At 30.8% G+C, this 23,106-nt stretch overlaps 1 protein-coding gene across 5 annotated transcripts in view; it reads left to right on the top strand.

Moving 5' to 3' along the window:
* Positions 1 to 23,106, top strand: part of LOC143082852 (ELKS/Rab6-interacting/CAST family member 1-like) — a 60,897-nt gene that overhangs the window by 5,792 nt on the left and 31,999 nt on the right. Inside the window, exons 1-5 of one of the 5 annotated variants that reach the window (XM_076258829.1) lie at positions 6,278 to 9,287; positions 9,333 to 9,433; positions 15,072 to 15,458; positions 18,837 to 18,935; positions 19,870 to 20,017. In XM_076258829.1, the coding sequence (XP_076114944.1) occupies positions 6,452 to 9,287; positions 9,333 to 9,433; positions 15,072 to 15,458; positions 18,837 to 18,935; positions 19,870 to 20,017 (3,571 nt within the window). In that variant the 5' untranslated portion in view covers positions 6,278 to 6,451. Of the gene's footprint in view, positions 1 to 6,276; positions 9,434 to 15,071; positions 15,459 to 18,836; positions 18,936 to 19,869; positions 20,018 to 23,106 lie in introns of those variants that run through there. The other 4 variants (XM_076258820.1, XM_076258813.1, XM_076258846.1 and 1 more) reach the window with 4 other exon arrangements.

Raw genomic sequence — 23,106 nt, 5'->3', positions numbered from 1 at the left:
CAATGTATTTGCCTAAAAACAGGTGAAATATTGTGTACAGCTCTGTCGTGCAAACATTTTGAAAAATAAACAAAAATGTCAAGTTCTGTGCTTGTGTGAATTGTAGTCAACTGTGTTGACTTGAGTTATCAATGAGATATGCTCATAATTATAAATTAACTGTTAGCAAAACTTAGAATTTTTAAAAAACTAAGGCTTTTCTACCTCAGGAATAGTTTACCTTAGCTGTATTTTGCAAAACTTTAAGGAATGTTTGGTCCTCAATGCTTTCAACTTCGTACTTTATTTGGCATTTCAATTTTTTTTTATTCAAGCGTCACTGATGAGTCTTTTGTAGACGAAACGCGCGTCTGGCGTAAATATAAAATTTGGTCCTGGTATCTATAATGAGTTTATTTGTAATAATTCAGTAAAATGTATTCTGGATTATTTTTTATAAAAGCTCTTCTTTTTTAATTCAGTAATTATCATAAATAAAACAGCTCTGGTGTTCAAAGCTTTTAATTGTTTTTCTTAACATTTTATTCGATAAAATAATTTCAGGCATTTTGTAAAATGCCTTTCAATTTTTCCAGGCATTTTGTAAAATGCCTAGAAAATTTAGTCATTATGTATAATGACTGAATCTTGCAGGCATTATAGAAAATGCCTAAAGTTTTCAGGCATTTTACAAAATGCCTAAATTTAGAAAATGCCTGTAACATATATATATAATTAATTAATACTAGCAGTAATCATATCTACTTTTGTTTTGAAAACTTTGATACCTTTTAGTCAAAAACTGTTGACTAATTCAAAGAAAATATAAATCAATTACTTGAACAGTTTTATTATAAATCTACAACCAACATGACCAAGTTTTACCAGTCCCTGGCTTAGTGCTAGTAATTTTTGGCACAGACTTATAAATGAGAATAATACACCTAAAAATCATGTAGCATATATGTAAATATACTAAAAATTGTAAGTATAACTCTGTGTTGAGCTATATATATACAGATTTCGTGGTGTAAAACAAATCCTGTCAAAGGTTAGTGATCAATCTCTCAATTGCTTCCTCTTAATCTTCCATCATGAATCCATGAAATACAAAAATGTAGTAAACATTTTGTAGGTTGCTGACAGTCACATCAAATTTAACAAAAAATTCAAGTACAAATGCATGTTTAATATACTTAGTTTTACTATAAAACATGTAAAACATGTGTACATAGGCTTCTGTTGAAGAAAACCCTTATTTTATCAAAATCTTAGAACATGTTAGAAAGGTACTGCTATTGAATTGTCTTCCTAGCTATACTCCAATTTTCCAACACAGCCAAAGTTCTGGACCAACAAGTAATGTAAAAAAAACTTGCACAGACCAGGACTTTGTTTAGATCATTATCAGATTATTTGCATGCATTTCCTTTACATTATAATTATTGGTCACTAGCTTGTTTCATATAACACCAACCAACAAACAAAAAAGTACAGATGTGCATAAAAAATTCAAAACAGATATTAAGTCCGACGTCAGTACACAAATATCGTCCTTTGATTTTCGTTGTCCAAGAATATAGCGGCTCGAATATAGTCCTTAGTGTGGACAGTGTGTTACGTGCCAATTTTTTTTATACCCCTTCCAAATTGATTTCTCCATGTTTTATGCCTCATATAGCAAAAAGGGGGTGAAATGACACTAAAAAAAATTTGGTCATATATATTAGTGTAAAGTAGTGATTAGGTCCAGCTGAAAAAGGTAAGAAATTAGCACTTCGGAAGCCGTCAAAAGATTTCAAGACCCCCTTAACATAAAATTGTCCATATTTTGAGTTAGAGCCGATGAAGTTTTCTATCATTTTGATATAATTTGTCCCTAAAAGTAGTACTACAAACTGTAAAAATATTATTGAGAAAGTGCAGGATGGATTTTTTTTATTTTCATTTATTGTCTAAAAGAAATGCACTACGAAATAACTGTGTTACTAACTCGGACCAGAAAGTCCCTAATCTGAATCAAATGGCAAAATCAAAAGCTCAAATACATCAAACAAATGGACAACAGCTGTAATCAGATATGTATACTCAGATATTCAATAAAAAAAGAGTTTTATTTGTCATGTTAATAATCATATTTGTCATATTAATTTTTTAAACATCTAAATAAGTTGTAGACTGTAATGCAAATGTTGCAAATGTTGCAAATGTATCTGTGCTACAATTATAGACAAAATGGAGACAAAGTTCTGCATTGAATAAACAAGTTGTCAAAAACATGTCTGCTTCATATTATAAAGCATATTTTAAAAGTTCAAAATAAGGGCAATGTGTCCATTCACTTTGATTATTTAATGTTCTTCTTGTATTAACTGCATCATATTTTAAATGCAGTAACAATATCATATTCTGCAAGTAAAAACATAATTTTATGTGCGAGTTTAACAAATCTCTGGAAGTGTATACATGTGGATCCAGTATTTTGATAAAGAGGAGGTGGAAGATTTGGTTTAGGTAGATGCTTCATTGTATATATATTCCATGACAGAGTTTTTTTCTATGCATAAGCCACTGTGTCAAAACCACACCGGCAGAATTTGATCGGACTCGATGGTATCTAACATACGGCACAATGACGGAACATCAATAGACAGAAGAAAGATAGGTTTCTCCTTATTTTCTTATTTTTTTTAATGATATCGAAGAATATATATACATAAACAACTATTTTCTATTGTGATATGCAATGTTTTCTACAACCGTTCTATATTAACGGAGAAATAAGTCAAAATGCATGTCAAAATGACGAATTGAGTGAACCTTGCCTCGAAATTGTTTAATTTCTCTTTAAATTGTTCACATTGTACGGAAAGAAAGGTACGGGAAGATAGATACTGACACAGAGATTGCAAAACTAGTCATTATGAGCATCTCAATACTTGTATTTATGTGTATGGAACGAAAGAAATAGGTCATGTCAAATAAAAATACACCGGTTTCGTCATTGTTGTTTACTACACAACACCCGGTTTCGTCTATATATATCACCCGGTTTTTTATATTTTTTTAAACCCAACAATTAATGAAAAGCAACGTTAACACGGATCTGAACATTGTCTTTCGAAAGAAATTAAATATATATGTATTATAAAGTATAAAACTTGTCGTGTTTACATTTATTTACATAGGTAATTATAGTACAACACATTTTCCTAATGAAAGTCGTATCCGTTATTTCACTCACTGATCTTCAAACTAATTTTAAATGGAATATAAATACTCAATAGCAAACACTGATATCTAATTATTTTTTTAACATTAACATTATGATATTTTTTTTATATAGGTTTTGAGATACATCGCAGTATGTGACCCCCCCCCCCTTTTTTTTTTTACAAAGAAAACCTAATTAACGCTTAAAAAACAAAATTTAAAACATCACCATAAAGTATGCAGAAGTTAAGATTTATATTACTAAGAAGTGTGTAAAGTTTGATGCAATAATGATAAATCATTTTGAGATATGGCGCGACATGTTAACAAAAAACACACTCCTGTTTTACTTACAAAGTTCTGTAACTCAAAAAGATTTAATTTGATTTTCACTAAAAGGTTTACAAATCGTTTGACCATTTCAAGAAATAACTTTGTTAAGTTTCATGAAAACTAGATAAGCTCAAGTTACGGTGCGACATGTTTACGCTGGACATAAAGATAGACGGATAGCTAGACGGACGGACCGAATGACTGATAGATGGAGGAACGGACGGATGGAAGGACGGACGGACAGACGGGTGTATACAATAATACGTCCTGTAAAAATTGGGACGGGCGTGTAAAAACGCAAAGAAATGAAAAAAAAATCGTAATTAAAGGTCAATAAGTTTTATTAGGATATCGGCCAAGTCGATTTATTTGTATATTTGTCTGCCTTATCATTTTCCTATATAACTTTTATATATATTTGAGAAAAATGTATAGAAATCGATAAAAAGAACTTGATATTCGGCATTTATTATAATAAACATAATCCAACTCACATAATCCGATTTCCCGGGTGTCCCTGTTTTCTCATTTCTTACAATATTTTAATTCGGTATACACTTTATAAGATAAGTGGCGAATCTAGATGACGTATAGGTTGCACGCCCCGACCCCACCTTCGGTTGCCAAAACTATATTGATTCCTGTATTTAACGATTTTGTAAAGCAAAAAATAATCAAAATATTGTTCGACTCGCTACGCTCGGCGGTATGTAAAGGTTGTTCGAAATACGCCCACTTTGAAATAAACTGAATCCGTCTGTCCGTATATATTGTCAAAATATATTGACCAACGTCAGTGTACGATCATCATAACACAATGGCGACAGTACAGACTCGGTTTTTTTAATAATGTTAACAAAATAATTATTATTGAATTTTATCGATGACCTGAGACTATTATACTAATTTGTACATAGCAGTATAGTTACAATTAGTGATAAATAAATTTTATTTTAATGCATGGTAGTTGTAATCCTACATTCATTTTCTATGTCGATTATGCATGCATATACATTTGTCTTATTATCAACGTTTATCCTTAAGAAGATTTATTTTTAACGATGGTAGAAAAGATTACATACATGGAATGATTAGATTACTTATAAAGGTGTCCATTCTTTTGTGCGAGAAAATCACATATCAATTGTGTGTTTCGATTTTTAAGACCGTAAACTTTAATTTCAAGTTTAAACATGTTCAACATATTTTCCCATAACTCATATAGAAAACGCATATTTAGAGAGCTTTAATCTCAATATGCTGTTAAAAAGGTTCGGAATGCAAAGTAAAATTAAAATATTTGTGTTCTATAAGAGTAGGAATTTGCTTATTATTTATTTGAATCTGAGACTCATATAAATAATAAGCCGCTGTCCGGTGAACGAACTTGTTTTCGAACGACCCACAAAACTCATTTTGAACGCTGAAGTTAAATAATCAATTATAATGTAATGCGATTATGATTTTTTTTATTTGACCAAACCGGGTTATGCATTTTGAAATCTACGACGAAACCGGGTTGTATACATTGACGAAACCGGCCAGTTCCATTTTGACATGACTCATTTCTTTCGTTCCATACACAGAGTTACAATTATTGAGATGCTCATAATAACTAAATTTGCAATCTCCGTGTCAATATCTATCTTCCCGTACCTTTCTTTCCGTACAATGTGAACAATTTAAAGAGAAATTAAACAATTTCGAGGCAAGGTTCACTCAATTCGTCATTTTGACGTGCATTTTTACTTATTTTTCCATTAATATAGAACGGTTGTAGAAAATATTGCATATCACAATAGAAAATAGTTGTATGTGTATTTATATTCTTCGATATCATAAAAAAAATAAGAAAATAAGGAGAAACCTAGCTTTCTTCTGTCTATTAATGTTCCGTCATTGTGCCGGATGTTAGATACCATCGAGTCCGAACAAATTTTGCCGGTGTGGTTTAGACACAGTGTAAGCAGCTATTAAAAATCTTATGAAAACAAATTCCTATACAGTATTTACATACAGTATTGCTTGTCAAATGACAATGTACATGTTTGTTTTGTTTATTGTTTATTTCTGTTAACTTATTTATAAGTAATAATCCTATTTTTAGATTTCATACATTGTACTTATGAAATATATTTTCTAATATGCACTGAAAATACTTGAGTAAATGATTAAAATTGAATAAACATGATATTAACCCAATTGAAGCCCCACATATTAAATACAGTGAGAAGATTTATGACAGTTTTTGTGGCATACTGTAAATAATGGCAACTTTAATGAATTAGTAACCCCTGATCATGAACAGTTTATAAGTTTACTAATTAACCAATGATTTGTATACTATTACTATACAAATCATTGATTTAACTAATGGTGAACTAGTGAGATATTCTGAAAAATTATTGGGATAAATGAACATTTTAATAATTGGATTATTGGGTGTCATCTCTTAAAATTGTTTAACAAATCAAATACTTTTATTGCCATTAGTATGGCAAAAAAAGTATAAAATTGATTTTCGTGTGTTTTTCAATGGAATTTATTAATCAAACATTTGTTTTTTTTATATTGTTATATAAAGTAGAATAAGAATCTTTTACAATAAACCCTACAAACTGTCTTAAAATATTCATACCTAAGTTTTATACTGATAAGTGATCTTCCACATTCACAGGTAAGGAAAACAAACCATGTTTACAATTTACACCATGCCATCACTATTTCATGATACAAGTAAAATTACACACTACTAATCATAGGACACAAAAATCAATACCTGGGCTAACCACAGTGGAAATTGAAAACAATCTTTCTTTTGGGATTATTTAGTGCACTTTTAACAGAAGACATTGAATTTTAAATGTGTATTGTAAGTGCTAATTGACATTAACTTAGCTGAACTAAATCTAAAAATAACCACACAATGTATGTGCTATATAAACCAGTGGTTCAACAAGGAGAAAGTGAGGTACACAAACAGACTGAACAGGTCCAACCTTCCACCTCAGGGATACAGTTAGACTTAAGACCGTATAATCAGCCATCACAAACATTTCTTCCAACACAGCTGCCCAGCAGATTATCAAGTTCAAGTCAAATACAACCTTTTCTACAAAGTCAGCAATTTATTCAGGGTTTCCCATCTCAAGGTAATTTGCAACATGTGATTCAAGGACAACAAGCAGTTCAAGGTACATATGTCCAAGTGGGACAGCAGCTGTTTCAGGTGCAGCCAATGATTACAGGTCAAAATCTAGGACACCCACTTTCAACTGATGTAAACAATGCAAATCTTTCTGTTAAAATTGGTAAAATTTCACCAGTTCTTAATATAAATTCATCTGATAATCCATCTCAGAGACAAATTATTACTCATATCAAGTCTGAACCAGTTAGCAAACTGCATGGAAATATTCCCTCAACATCGGAAATCGAAAATACTATAAATATTAAAACTGAAGTATTAGACCCAGAATATGAAAAACAGGGTAGTGTTAATTTAACTGAAGCTATTGCAAATACAAACCTATATTTAGGACAAGTGTATCCTACAGGTTTAGTGACAAATGCTTGTATGGTGAATGATCAAAGTGGTAAAGAATCATGTGACGTTACAGACACTCAAACACACCTTTTCAATAAGGAACTAACAGAAATTGACTCAAAAGGAAACTGGATGGATAAGGCTTTAACTCATTGGAAAAAATGGGCTATAAGTAAACAAAAACATCTGGCAAGTAAAGGTTTAACCTGCACAAGTTTTACGGAACTGACTAAATGTGTTAGGAGTAAAAAACAGTTACTCGAACTAGTGTTTGAATTTGCTTTTGATTTGGTCGATGAAAATGGAAAAACCTATTCATGGGATTATATGTCAAAAATAATATCAATGCTTGAAGAGGGAAGTAAAGAAGCATTAAGATGGATTGATGTGAAAATGCTTTATGTAGCTAAAACAGCTTATACAGCCCGTAAAAAGGATATAGCTGATGAAATTATGATTAAAAAAGTATCAGAAATGAAACCACAACAGAAACCTGTTTTGCAGCAGCTTAAACCAATTTTACCAAAACCAAATTCTTCTCAAAATTCATGCAATTCAAATGAAGAAGGTTCAACATATACAAAAACCGAATTAATGGAAAAAGATTCAGAAAGACATGATTTTCAGGCAAATTGTGAGAATGATGAATCAGCTATGGCCAGTACAAATGGGTCAAAAAGCACCAGTAACAATGTATTAAATTGTAATGTTACAAGCAGTTCAAATATTCCATCATCATTAGAAAAAAGTAATAGAAGGAAAAGAGAAAGAGATATAGGAACCAACTCAGAAGCTTTGGTTAAGAAAATTAAAAAAGAGCCAATAGAAATTACTGACATTGAAATCTATTCAAAAGAAAATCCAGGTGAAATCACCACTGATAAGACTTCCAATGTAATTCATCAAAATATTACCTCTGCTAGGGGTCCTGAAAACTCATTATATAACAGAGAAGCTATACCTACTGAAATCATAAACCAAGCCCAAGGACCATTCTGTATTGAAAGTGTGACTTCTCTAGCAAATGAACCCTCTGAAAAGACTCCTGTTGATAGATATCATTTTCTAGGAGGCAGAGATCCTGATGTAAATAAAGCTTTTGCAGCTGACAATGTAGACAATACGTCAACATCAAAAAACATTGCCGCGGACACTGATATTGAGCCCAGTAACTCATCTGTTCCAGGGAACACCTTGAAAAATAATAACTGGGCAAATAACACTTGGAACGATTGGGCAAAAGCTAGAAACAAGGCTAATGTAGATCCAGATTGCAAACCTGTACCTTTACTTCACAGTGTGTTCAAAAATGTGACAGAGGAAGAATTGAATGATTTACTGGTTAAATTTATACATGAAGTGAGGAACAGTGCTGGTGCTCCTTATCCTCCGAATTCAATTAGGTCATTAATAGCTGGATTTCAGCGCATTTTCAGACGGTCAGGTTGGACTAACTTAAGCTTGTTTGATTCCACAAAGAAAGAGTTTTCTAAATTTCATAAAGCTTTAGATGAACGATGTATTGAATTGATAAAACAGGGTATTGGAGTAAAAAAGAAGCAGGCTCAAATGATAACAGACCAACAAGAGCAAGTTCTGTGGGATAAGGGAGTGTTCAGTCTTGATATGTCTTGGGGTTTGTTATATGCAGTGTACTTTTACACTTGTAAAGTTTTCTGTGTTGGACCATCATACGAGCTGTGGAAGCTGCGTGTTAGTCAGTTTTCATTTGGAGAAGATGAAACGGGGAAATATGTTCAATTCACCTCCAGAGTTGTCTCATCCAAGAAATACAAACCAGTTAAACAATATAAATGTGAGGACAATCCACGTACTTATTATAATATGCTGGAAACATACGTTTTGATAATTCCTAAAGTAAACGATATATTCTGGTTTCGTCCTTCACGAGATTTCGTTGGTTTACCGATAAATAAGAGTAGATTAGTATTTTCAAGATGTCCTCTAGGGAAAAACATGTTAGATAATTTAATCTCAAAAATGATGAAACAGGCTGGCTACAAGGGATATTACACTAATCATTCAGTCAAAGCAACCATGGCAGCTAAAATGTTTAAACAAGGTTACCAAGAAGAATTTATACAGGAAAGGACAGGCCACTCGTCAACAGTTGCAGTGAAGAAGTATAATAAAGGAATTCGTAATGCAGAAGCAGTAAGAGCAGACATTAGTAGCACACTCGATCCTCCACCACCTAAAATAGTCAAACATTTACAACTGGTTAATAAAGATCTACCACCTAAAATGGTCAAACATTTACCTCTGGTTAATATCGAAAGCAAAAATACCACTGTGGGAAGTACACAGGTCAAAGTTGTAACACCACCAAAAGTGCCAGAGGTTTGTACGAATATCAAATAAAGGGCATACACCTGCAACTTTTAATTAACTATTCATGTTTAAATCACATAAAAAAAATTAACATTGCTTTATACTCGTATGAACAGACATGCTTTTTGATTATATGTTTAAACTTTAATCTTTTTGAAACATTTCAATATATATATATGCATCCCCATTTTAGCATGTTTTAGATGCCAGAAAAAAGCACTCTAACCTTGTTGAGGCTAAATCCTATCTTTACATTTATTTAAAGCACCAAAATAGAATTGTAAATTGCTGCTTCATAAAAAAAATTGTCAGACCTTGAAAAGTATTATCCATTTCTTTGAAGACAGATACCAAAAATACAGGGAATAAACAATGTAGATATCTGTCTAAAGAGATTTAAAGATGTTGGCCGTAGTACAGGGATTCTAGCTTTCAGAAATCTTCTTGTTATTGTGTGGTACACAGTCATAATTTTCACTTTATATAAGGACTGAAAAATGTGTTCCTAATATCCATAGTTTTCTCTTTACTGGTGCTATAAACAGCAAAGTTTATGAATATGATGCATATATGACAATTAACTGCATGCAGTGATCTTAGATATAATTCCTCATGGAACAGCTGACTTAGTTGCATAATTTAATATTGGTTATTGTAGCATTTTAGCTAAAATTATCTTTTTCCTTGGCATTTATGAGTCACACAGCTTTGTCAATACTGTCCCAATTTTAGACTTGTTATTCTATTTCTTTTGATTGACATTTAATGATCTGGTGATCAAAACTTTTTGAATTGCAAGATTTCAGAACAAACAAAATTACATTTTATCAGTAGTATATATATTTAAATATGGTTAATGAAAATACTGAAGACAATAAGTATAGACATTTTTTGTACTGCTCAAAACTTGACTGTCTAAAAAATGGTATGTTAATATGATTAAAATGTTGAAGGTCTTTATTATTGTTTAGACCCTGTTTACTCTGGCAAAAAAGATCGATCTTTACTGAAATCAATCCTTTTAAGATCGATCTTTGGTCTAATGTAAACGAGAAAGATCGATCTTCAATCGGACTAAAAAGTCTACCTTCAGAGGTGGTTTTAAAAAGATTGATCTTTCTTTTAGTGTATAAACGCTTGGATGGATCGTGATTGATCTTTTTTTAGGTGAATGTTGTATTTAGATATGAAAATAAATCTGGGCATGATCGGAAGCAAAATCACACGTGTTTCAAAACAATGGATTGTTTAAGAAAAGTAAACATAGTTTCCGCTGTTTGGGGATAATCTTCTAAATAGATAAGTTCTATTTCTATGCTGCAAATCCTCATCTCCTTCAAACGCATTGACTGTCTGTTTTTAAGCGATGTTCTACACACATATCTTTGTTTAATGACTTGTGATGTATGAACAAAAATAATTATTAAGAGACAATTATAAATGCATACGAAATCCCAATGAGCAATGAACAAACTATTCTTTATACGACCGAAAAAAATTGAAATTTTTTTGTTCGTATATCGGTATCACATTGGCGTCTTCGTTCGTCTAAGTTTGATTTTAACAAAAATTAAATTCTTGGGGTTCTTTGATATGCTGAATCTAAACATGTACTTAGATTTTTGATTATTGGCCCAGTTTTCAAGTTGGTCCAAATTGGGGTCCAAAATTAAACTTTGTTTGATTTCAACAAAAATTGAATCCTTGGGGTTCTTTTATATGCTGAATCTAAACTTGTATTTAGATTTCTGATTATAGGCCCAGTTTTCAAGTTGGTCCAAGTTGCGGTCCAAAATTAAACTTTGTTTGATTTCAACAAAAATTGAATCCTTGCGGTTCTTTGATATGCTGAATCTAAACCTGTATTTAGATTTTTGATTATAGGCCCAGTTTTCAAGTTGGTCCAAAATTAAACTTTGTTTGATTTCAACAAAAATTGTATATATGGGGTTCTTTGATATATGCTTAATCTAACTATGTATTTAGATTTTTGATGTTTGGGCCCAGTTATCAGATTGGTCCACATTGAGGTCTAAAGGGTCCAAAATTGAACTTTATTTGATTTCATCAAAAATTGAATTTTTGGGGTTCTTTGATATGCTGAATCTAACCATGTATTTAGATTTTGGATATTGGACCATAATAGGTAATGTCCAATTTAAAATTTAAAGTTTTTAAGTTTAAATTCTTAGACCACATTCATTATGTGTCAGAAACCTGTGTTGTGTCAACTATTTAATCACAATCCAAATTCAGAGCTGTATCAAGCTTGAATGTTATGTCCATACTTGCCCCAATGTTCAGGGTTCGAACTCTGGTCGTATAAAGCTGCACCCTATGGAGCATCTGGTTACATCATTTACAAGGTGTTCGAGATGCAGAATTTCCTTTAATATTCTATTTTGAGGATTATTTGTTTACGAAATACAAGGTAATAAGATCAGACCGGTTCTTTTTATGTTGTAGTGTAAACGCACTGGATTAAATAAGATCGATCTCGATTGATCTTGCTTGTGCAATGTACCTAAACACGAACTGATCTTTTTGAGATCAATTCAAATAAAGATAGATTCAATTTCGTACAAGTGTAAATGGGGTTCTAAGACATATTGTCAGAGTTAATTTCTAAGTCATTTGATCCTACTTGGCAGTTGTATCACATCTTCATATTTTTATATAAACCTTATTAGACTTGTTCAGAAAAACACTTTTATTATTAAAGTCTAGCTAAACAATTTGAATTTGGTTGATTTATGAAGAAATTTGTACTGGGTGACTTCCAATTATAATAGTGAAAAAGGGAAATAACTCTTTCTAAATTTAGGTTAATGAATACCAATCTAAATTTTGATATGCAGATTATATCTATATGACATCAGGACATGTAATAATACATACTAGTATTAATAATAGATGAAATCATATCAGAAAATATATACCACTACTGAAATATTATTGACAGCTGAATATGATAAGGAATTGAACTGTAGCTTTATGTTTATTATTTTTTGATTATTTGTATTGATAATAAGTATTTACAACAGAGAAGGGAGGGGAATCTGCCACCATGTAATAATTATTTTGATTTTCAAGTGCAAGTAATTATTGAAGAAATAGTGTGTTCATATATAACTGGCTTCAGAGAAGTTTGTGTATACAATTGCATGTAGATTTGAAATGGAAAAGCAAAATTATTTGGCCCTGTTCATCTGTTACATTTGTTTTCTCATTTTTTTTCCCAAATATTAAAAAGTTCAGCTGCTATATGTACTCATCCCATCAAAATTGGTAAAGGTTCCCAATTAAGCATTTACAAATGTATATCCAAAATATTCCATTGTTGACATTTTATTGTAACTTAATAATTTATGCTTGAAAAAATACTAAACTTCCTCAAAAGTGAAACTGACCTACATGTAAGTTACTAAGTAAACCCATCTAATTTAATATTAAAATAGACACTTTAAAAGACAGCTGGTTCATTGTAACAGGGGATGATTTCTTCCAAAATAAAACATTACCAAATATCATTTCTAACCCATAGATTTTAAACATAAGAAAAAAGGCTCTTAAAGGGGACAGTACTGCATATAATTTTAAAGCATGTACAGTTCAAATAGTAAATATTTCAACAGTTTGTTATTCTGCTGATAACTATATTCACATAATCACATATGGTAATAGGTTTTGCCAAACCCATTCAAAATATATGGCATACAGCTTCCTCTGGATTAGATGTAAATTTTGACATGATGATACCAGAGATAATACAATTACATTGGATGATACCTATCCACTATTAAACAACCACTACTATCACATAATTATTCACATTTATCAGATATCTTTTATTGTAAGATTGCTTCTTAAACTTTATTTATATGAAACTTGTAAAAAAGCAAAAGTTTATATAAAACATGTAAAAAAGCTATCTATAGGATCATAACCTTATAAACAACAAAATTCAAAAGAAACGAAAAAACTTTTAGCAGTTAAAGTGTGGTGTAAATTGGTAATCAGAAAGTTGAATCAATGAAATAAATTCTCTACAAGAATGACCACTTCCATTGGCTATAGTTTGTGTAGTTGAAGTATTTCTGTTATATGAAAAAAGCATGTAGCTGTCTGGTAGATGGTATATCACTACTAATCAAGTTATCTTTCACCACATGCAGACTTTTTGATATAGGAAGTTTAAAAGTTATCAGTCAAGGGCCTCCCATAAATTTTAAATTGACTTATCTGAAATTATGAGAGAGAATCTTATCCACAGTACTAGTGTTATGAAATTTTTTTCTTTTAAAAAAAGAAAAACCATGTACTTATGTTGAAAAAGTTATAGTTTCCCAAATTTGTTTTTACAATATTAAGCTTGTATAACCCTTTTTGAAATAATTAATTATTTCTAAAGGTAGTACTGCCTTGTAATAAATGTATCATGGAAGTGTTTTTCCTGCTTGTGATTGGATCCCTGCAATGGTCAGAACAAAGGACTTTGACATAATTATTTTTTGTAGAGATATCTCCTCCTAGCAGTCAGCAGTTAGGTCAGTAACAACAAACACTGTTTGTATAGGAAATGGAATCAATTAGTAACTAGTGCTGATATCAAGTGATATCTATTTCTCACTTTTATATAACCTATAGATACATCACACTTTTGTTTTTGTTCTGAAATGGTTTGGAGATTGCATGCTTTGTCAATTGCATTCTAGATGGGAATAACCACTTGAGTTACACTGAAAATAAACCATGATGAAATTAATTATGTAAAAAGAATGATGTTTTGTTTTCCCTACTAACAAGAAAATGAATGTCCATTCATCCTTTCAATATTGTTTTTTTTAGTTTCTTTGATCTCTTCCAGTTATCTTGAAAATTGTATGAAAATTGGATTATGTCCAGTTATAAGCTTTAGGTCTCCTATTTACTGGAATCTATATTATGACCATCAAAAATATCATTAAAGTATTGAAAATTACAGTTTTGTGCAATATAGTTTGACAGTATTTACCCCACATATATAGTATAATTATTGGACATAATTGCCCCTCATATACATAGTAACACCTTTCAACAGTGTTTGATAAACTCTATATGTTTGCTATTTTTTCTGACTTGCTGAAGATTGATGTTTGAGAAATTGTTGCCAATATTAAAATGTTTGTTTTCTTTTACTTGGGTGGCAATGCAAAACACTTTTATATAAAATAATTAATTGAAGTATTTTGCATGCACTTGGTACTTTGAACTGTTATTTTACTTATGTAGTGTTATGTTTATATAAAATGTTTTTATATATGTTATAGATATCTATATTGCTGCCATATTAAAATATTATTATATACATTAGTATCACAAGCCTTTGAAAAAATCTACCTTAAGATCAAGTTAATTAAATTATTATACCTACCACTATGTGTGTCTTGCAGATTATTTGACCTAGATTTTGCAGTTCACTGAACACAAAATATGATCATGTGATAGTGCCATTGGGGTATAGACATATATTTTTGATTTTAAAAAAAATATATTTGTTGCCATACAGACAGGAATCCAAAAGTTTGTCATTTATTAGCAAAAATGCTTGAAAGAAAAAAATGATATCATGCAATGAATTATAATTTATCTACCTTATATTTTACAGAAACAAAGTGATAATCTACACGAATTAGAAAACCAGACCAAATCTTACGAAGATGTCCAGGCAAGTTCAAAGATCTCGCAACAGGAAATTGAAATTCTTCAGAGAGAGAAAGATAAACAAAATAAGGAGATACTTATCCTAAAAAAGACAGTTGACGAAATGGAACTTAGAATAGAAACACAAAAACAAACGTTAAGTGCTAGAGATGAGAGTATGAAAAAACTGTTAGAAATGTTACAAAGTAAAGGACTGTCGGTACAAAAAATAGAGGATAATCAGCAGGAAGTTGAACATCTACAGACACGACAGTTGGAGGACGATCGGAAAATTAAACAGTTACAAAATACTATCAGTCAGAATGAATTAGAAATATCCAAAGTCAAAGAGGTGAGTGAAGAATTAAACATGATAAGTAAGATGTGTTATATATATAAGAGTATGCATACAAACATGCACTTATATATATTAGGATTATTGAAGAAAAAACTAAGTTTGCAGCCAAAGTCAAAATGCTTTTACACTTGAGGCCAAATACATTTCTCCAGATGGAATAAAAACAATATCAGTTGGAAAGAATATATATATTGCAAGCTTCAGCTACACACACATTACTAGAATCTTTAAAGCAGGAAAAAAATGCAATTGCATCATCAAACAATCTCACAATAGACCAATAGAGATGCATTTCAAACCACAAATGTATTTTATTTCCTTTAAAACATTGTTAAAACAATATGAGCCAATACTTCATTACAGACAGACTGTAGACACTAAGCTAATTAGGTCCTCTATCACATTCAGCATAAGTAGAAATGTCCTCAGACATTGATGTAATTTAGCTGCTAACGACAAGCTATTTCTGCTAACAAGATCTATTCATCATTGCTTGGTTATAAGGTCTGTGATAATATTGAATTTCATGTACAGTCTATAGTAAATGTCCATCCTTCCATCCTTTGTATTGTTCTGACCACAGAAAGTATCCACTCTTTTTTATACCCTGCAAGCATAAAAAACATATCCGTACATTTTGTAGTGATTTGATTTATCACAATGGGGTATTTATTGTCTGTCTGTTTGTCCAACGGTAAAGTCTAAGAGCTCGAGGTGAAATTTCATAACTATGATTATAAGAGGTGGAACCAATTTGATAAAAAAAATGTAATTATACCCCTGCTTTAAAAAATGGTGGGTATATACTGTTTTACCTCTGTCTGTCTCACTCAGTCCGTCCATCCGTCAGTCAGTCTGTAGCATACAGATTTACTTGTTTTAACACCAAAAACATGAAGTGTACACAAAATATAACTTGCCAGTATTTGATGGGAAGTTCATTTATAATTCAAGAGTGAAGAGAAAAGAATTTGAATTCAAACATGACATAAAGTTCTCTTAATTTGGCATTTCCTTTAAAAAAAAAAGTTAAGTTACCTATCCATGTTATAAGTATTGAAATTCACAGAGCGTCTGCTGATATTTTATGCTAATTCAATAATATAAACTGGTTTAAAATATATTGAAATAAAAAAAGTGCCATGATCTAATATTTACCAGTACTACTTTGAAATTTAATTTATTTATTAAGGAAAGAATGTTATTGATTATTTCTTTACTTGATTAAATTTTGCATCTTAGAATTCTGTAAGCAAAAATTACATTAAACTTTCTTGCTGATTGAAATGCTGTTTTGTAATACTTTCCCTCAGACTTGTATATGTAACAATATTTGAATAATGCATAGCTATCATATTATTTTATTCATTTTCAGGCATGTCATTTAAATAGCAAAAATATCTTTAGCTAAGCAAAATCCATAATTTGTTATTGACTGTCATGAAAAATGTATGGTGAGCTATAAAAGATATTGCTGCTATCCTCTTGAAAGTGCTCTTTAAAATGATGACAATTGTTTTTAGTCTGCTAAAATGCTAAAATTCAAATTTGTTGAAAATATTCTAGAAGAACAGAATTTGTTATGATTGTATCCCTTAAACTGAAAGACATAATTTACAACTGTGAGTGCCATCATCTTCACTATTCTGAAGGATACAAAATACTTTCTTGTAGACCTTAACAGACACTTGCTGTCATCATGTCACATTATATCTATATAGTATTATGTATTGTTTATTTCAAATACCTACTACATGTGCTATAGAATTACAAGGTCTATGTCACACTTTTCGATGTTTTTCTTTAGAAATTATAATGCTTTTCCACATGCTGTCATTGCATCTGAAGTTTCATGAAACAGAGATCTATCAAGTCCACACCTCTCAGTCTTAATTTAAGTACTAGAATTAACTATTTTAAGAACTCTACATGCACATTTTGTTTAGTAATAAACATATGGTTGGTGTACATGTATATGCTTTCAAAGTGATTGAGCAATGATGATCCTTTTATTGTATCTGTTGAATTAGTTACTAAGATATTTTAGTAACCATTTTGCACAAATATCCCACATAATTCCAACAAGATGCATTATGCATATTTTTTTTTTCTGTAATGGTTTCATCAGAATCTCTCAGCTTACTCATGATCTCCATGATTACATAGATCATTGAGGAAAGGATAAATTAGACTAAATAATTTTTAAACACGTCTTAGGAATTGTGGTAATAAAAATATCTTGAGAAACGTTTTAATCAGTGAATTCATATTTTTATATAAATTGGAATGTAGTCGTGAACATTTTAATTCTTAAACAATATTTTTTGAGCCATGATAGAAGAATCAAACCACATGATTCTAATGATATTTTTTTTCAACCAAACAAATTCATGCTTTGGAGCAGCTCTTGTTTGGTCATATCAATCAGAAAGATCAACCTTTTTATCACATCTACTTTTCTTTGTAGAATATTACTTGAAAGGGAATGAAAATCTTAAGTGTTAAAAGTAATATCCTTTTGCATTAACATCGCCCCTTTATAAATGCTTATATCAATTGCAATGTCTAGTCAGACTTGTCTTTAAATTGTTGATGACAAAATTGTCCAAAACAAGAATGTGTCCCAAGAACATGGATGCCCCATCCGCATTTTCATTTTCTATGTTCAGTGGACCGTGAAAATGGGATAAAATCTCTAATTTGGCATTAAAATTAGAAAGATCATATCACAGGGAACATGGTTACTAATTTTCAAGTTGATTGGACTTCAACTTCATCAAAAACTGCCTCGACCAAAAACTTTAACCAAAACTTTAACCTGAAATTGGACAAACGAACAGATGGAGGCACAGACAAGAAAACATAATGTCCATAAATGGGGCATAATAAATGGGGCATAAAAATCACATCAAATACTAGAAGAAACATCAATAAACACCTTAGATAATTATAGCAAACAGTAAAGTCTTCTCTCAATAACATTTGCTTCAGAGACGCCACTGACTGGAAGAGAGAGTTGTACCAAAGTACAAACAAGTTGAATGTAAAGCATCTGTTTATGTAGTATTTGATAATCACACTTGAAAATGGAGTAGTTGTTGTTCTAACATAGGAGCTACTAACAGGATTATTGGCAGCTTTAGGCCATAGTATATAGATTAAATGTTGAGCATCCCTATGTACCCTTACAATTTAAAAATCAGAAAAAAAATCTTCTAAGATAAAAACAATGCAAACTTCAAAAATAAGGCTTTTGATAAACAAGCTTAAAGAAGATAATAATTAAATGTCTTATCTTTTATTTATTTTTTTACCAGTAGATGTATAGTATAATATATTATATAATGACTATTTCTATAACTTGTTTTACAGGAAAACAGTAAACTGTCAGATGAATTGAAACACAGTAAACTTCAATTAAAACAGCAACCTTCCAGTACCCATACTATGCAGGCTATCTTAGAAGCCAAGGTAATCTATATACCTGTTAATGAGAAAATAATTGAGGAAATTACCTGGAATTGTATAAATCATTTCCCTGTGATATCTGATGTCCATTTTTATAACCTAATTAAGTGTGGCATGAAACGTTGCCAGTAAACATGGTAAAATGTTCTTTTAAGTGTAAGATTGATCTTTGGATCTTCAGAGACTCACATTTTAGTTTGGTATTGAACTTGGCAGTGTTTATTGTGATAAAGAGATGAGATGATAATGGATTCAATAAATATAATTTGGCATTTAGCCAGTTGTTACATGTACTTTTTATATTGTTTATTTACAGAAAGAATACCAGGCATTATTTTAATTATTGCATGAAACATCTTCTTCTGAAGCAGTTTTGAAATATTGTCAGAAATTTTAAAGCATTGATTTGAAGAAATAAGTAAATTGAGGAAAATCTTGTAGGCCAAACACAATTGATTTTCTTTTCATATGATTTTGTAGTCCAATTTGGACTATAAGTAATTTATATTGCTTGGCTCATCAAAAATATTTTGCTGCACTCTACTCTTGAAAGGTGTAATGAAAAAATACCATAGCTGCCACCATATATATTTTCTTCAAAATTATATGTAAACTCAAGGACTATATGACATTCACCTTGTCTGTCCTTTTGTCAGATTGTCCAAAAAACATTTCAGTCACTCATTTCTTAAGAACTTCTTTTTTAGACGACTTTTTATCTGGCAACAGCTTTCAATCACTCATTTCTTAAGAACTTCTTTTTTAGACGACTTCTTATCTGGCAACAGCTTGACAGTGATGAGTAGCAATGTGTGAACCTTTTTCATATTTGTCAGACATGGTCACATCTACTTCTTGTTTGCCAATACTTTCAACATGTTGAAGAACTTCAAATTAATAAACAAAACAAAACAAAAATTGTGTTGCCTTATTTTAGGATTCTAGAATCTCAGCATTAGAGAAAGAAGTTCAGAGTTTAGAGGATAGGTTGATGACTCTGCAGGAAGAAGGAAATATTCACTATGATAGAAAGGATAAAGATGCTGTATCCAGTAGTAGGGAGAAAACCCTTAAAGCTGAAGTAAGTACTCTCTCCTCGCTGTCAATTGTATTGACTCCTCACTTCACTACAGGGTGTGGAAGTGTTCACTGTGACAAAAAAAAATAAAGATATTCTATCAATATAAAATGTGAGATGTGACAACTATCAGTTAGATTCCAAATGATGTGGATTAAAACAATTATATGTGACTGTACACCCTTCAACAATGAATAAAACCTGCCCTATCTCTTTGACACATTACCCGTTTCCATTATGCTTGAGTTCATATAATTCTTCCTAAAAAAGCCCATAAAAATGTAAATAAACACATTTTATATTCCATGGAATTGTAGTATTCAAATTAATTGCTTTCCTTAATTTTTTTATCCATTAAACATCTGTTTTGTAATACTTGTTGTGTCATAACGTTATTGATCCTAATTCTTCAAAGCTTTGTTATTTGGATATCACTTTAGGAGAAATATTCATCTTTCTTCCATTGCTTGTCAAACATACCATTTAATCAGTAAACTATCACCAAATGCAAACATAACTCTAACATAATGTCTGGAAACTATTTTGGTGCATGTCTTGGTGCTTTTTGAAATTACATAACAAAATTTATAATGCAATTACTGTTCAGTGGAATTGCAAAGTTAAGAGAGAAGGTCAGCTTGGCATGGAATTCTTTAAGAAGAAAATAAGAATAGTCTGTTATTTATGTACATAAACATTTAATTGCATAATCCTTATGGAATGAAATACTAATTTCAGTATGGGAGCTAATGATGTAACCACAAGGATATACATAATATAAAGTTCTAAAAAGTTGGTTTTATCACAAAACTCTAGCATGATCCTTATTGAAATGAAAGCTTATTTTACTATGTTGGCTTTATTTGTAATCCATATGAGAACCACAGACCTTCCAATGTTTTATGGGTGATTTCCCTCATGAGAGGTGTTCACCTGACTTTTGACATTCTTTATTATGTAAAGTGAACACCTCAACACTGGCATTCATATGAGTAAAAAAAGTATTTAAGCAAGTTAAGAGGGTATACTGAAGCATATACATTTTCATTAAATTAAAAAAATATATAGAATTAGATTAAACACAGTTATGATAATGTAAGAGGAACATACGGTCCTCTTGCCGGAAATTCCTGTTGAGTTGGCAGGTATGGAACAGAACCACTTTGGAAATAAACTCATTAACAAACTTGCGAACAGCCTAAAGAATGGCTTCCTTTAGATTTGACCATATCAAAATATACTAACAAAATAAAAATTAAACAGTTTTCTATTCAGCCATTCCAAACAATGTTAAGGTTGAAGAGTCTTAATTATGGAAAAAAATTGAAAGTTACTGTAGTTCAATATTTGTCCAAAACCTTTTGTCTTTATTGCTTGTAATACAATTTATCAACTGTAACATGTTTTTTTTTTACTAATTGGAATAAAGTTGATGTGTGAATCATATTGTATGTGTAATTCCAACTTAAGGTTGATTTATTTTCTCTGTTTGTTTAGATTTTTCTTCAGTTCTTACATTCCAAATACCTTTTCTTTATAAACCATGTTGTATTTTATGATTAAACTGAAGATTGACTTATTTTCTTGTTTGTTTAGATTTTTACTAAAGATCAGACATTCCACAAATCTTTTTCTTGGGTTAATATTTTACCACCTAAATCTTATTGAACTAAGACATCAACCTTCTTAAACAGTTGTTCATATTTTCTCTTACATTCCTCTGAAAACATATTGACACAAGGAAAATGAATGAATGTGCTTGCTAAATCCTATCAGACATTGTTTAATGTGTTAGGTATGTATGATTGGTAAATAACTACTAATTGCATCAAGATAGAAATAAATATCACAGATGTTGGAATGAAAACAATTAGAGTTTAGCTCAGTGTCGTAAAAAGTTGGATAAATCAACCCTACCACAATAGTTCACACCCATTGGCAGGTTAACATTCAGTTTTCAGTCAGTGTACCTTAAACTAATTGGAACTATTGAAGTAATTATTTTTATTATGCCCCCATACCCTAGTCATGCTAGTAGAGGTTCATTATGTTTTCTGGGACATTCATCAGTCTGTTTGTTCACCTGTCAGTTGCTTTTCAGGTTAAAGTTTTGACATAAGATAGTTAGTGGATACATCAACTTGAAATTTAGTATACATGGTTATTATGAAGTGAAATTTTTTAAATGTTTTGACCGACATTGAAATTTGATGAAGTGAGCTACCCGCATGCTGCCTTATCAACACATATTCTTGTCACATGTAGAAATTCCCAGAATATTGTACTTATCATAGATTTATATATTTTACCTTTCTATTTGAATAAATGGAGATAGTATGCTAAACATCAACAAGACAGCAACCCAAAAACAACAAAAACTAAATACATTTGTATATTATTGAGTAGGCTACATACTCTCTTCAAAAGTACAAAGGTGTCTATGCAATGTGTCAAGCTGAGTCTTTGAAATGCAAATAACACTTTGTAAACTTGTTGTTTTAATTAACAACCTCAGCTGACATTCTGATATTGCCATTTTTGTTGAGCCCTTGACTTTAGTTGAAAAAGCGAGACTTAGCGATCCTACATTCTGTCGCCCGCTGCAGTGTCCACAAATATTCACTCTGTGGTTGAATTTTTAAAATTTTTTATAACTTTTTTAAACTTCCCTGGATTTCTACCAAACTTGGACATAAGCTTGTTTATGATAATAAAATATTATTCAAAAGTAAATTTTGTAAAAAATTAAATCTATTTTATCTGAATTTTACTTGTAAATGGACTTAGATTTTCTGCCAGGAAACAACACATTCACTCTGTGGTTTAAAGTATTTAAAATTTTAATAACTTTCTTCAACTATTTTGGGTTTGTACCAAACTAGGACAGAAGCTTGTTTTAATCATAAGATAGTATCCATAAATCAAATTGTAAAAAAATAAATCTATTTTTTCCGTATTTTACGTTTAAATGGACTTAGATTTTCTGCCAGGAAACAACACATTCACTCTGTGGTTAAAGTTTTAAAATTTTTAATAACTTTCTTATACTATTTTGGATTTGTACCAAACTTGGACATCAGTCTGTTTATGATCAAA

Source organism: Mytilus galloprovincialis, chromosome 1, assembly GCF_965363235.1.
Source record: "Mytilus galloprovincialis chromosome 1, xbMytGall1.hap1.1, whole genome shotgun sequence".
Taxonomy (NCBI): domain Eukaryota; kingdom Metazoa; phylum Mollusca; class Bivalvia; order Mytilida; family Mytilidae; genus Mytilus; species Mytilus galloprovincialis.
Note: the sequence above shows the minus strand (reverse complement) of the source record. Positions and strands in the feature narration are given on the sequence as shown.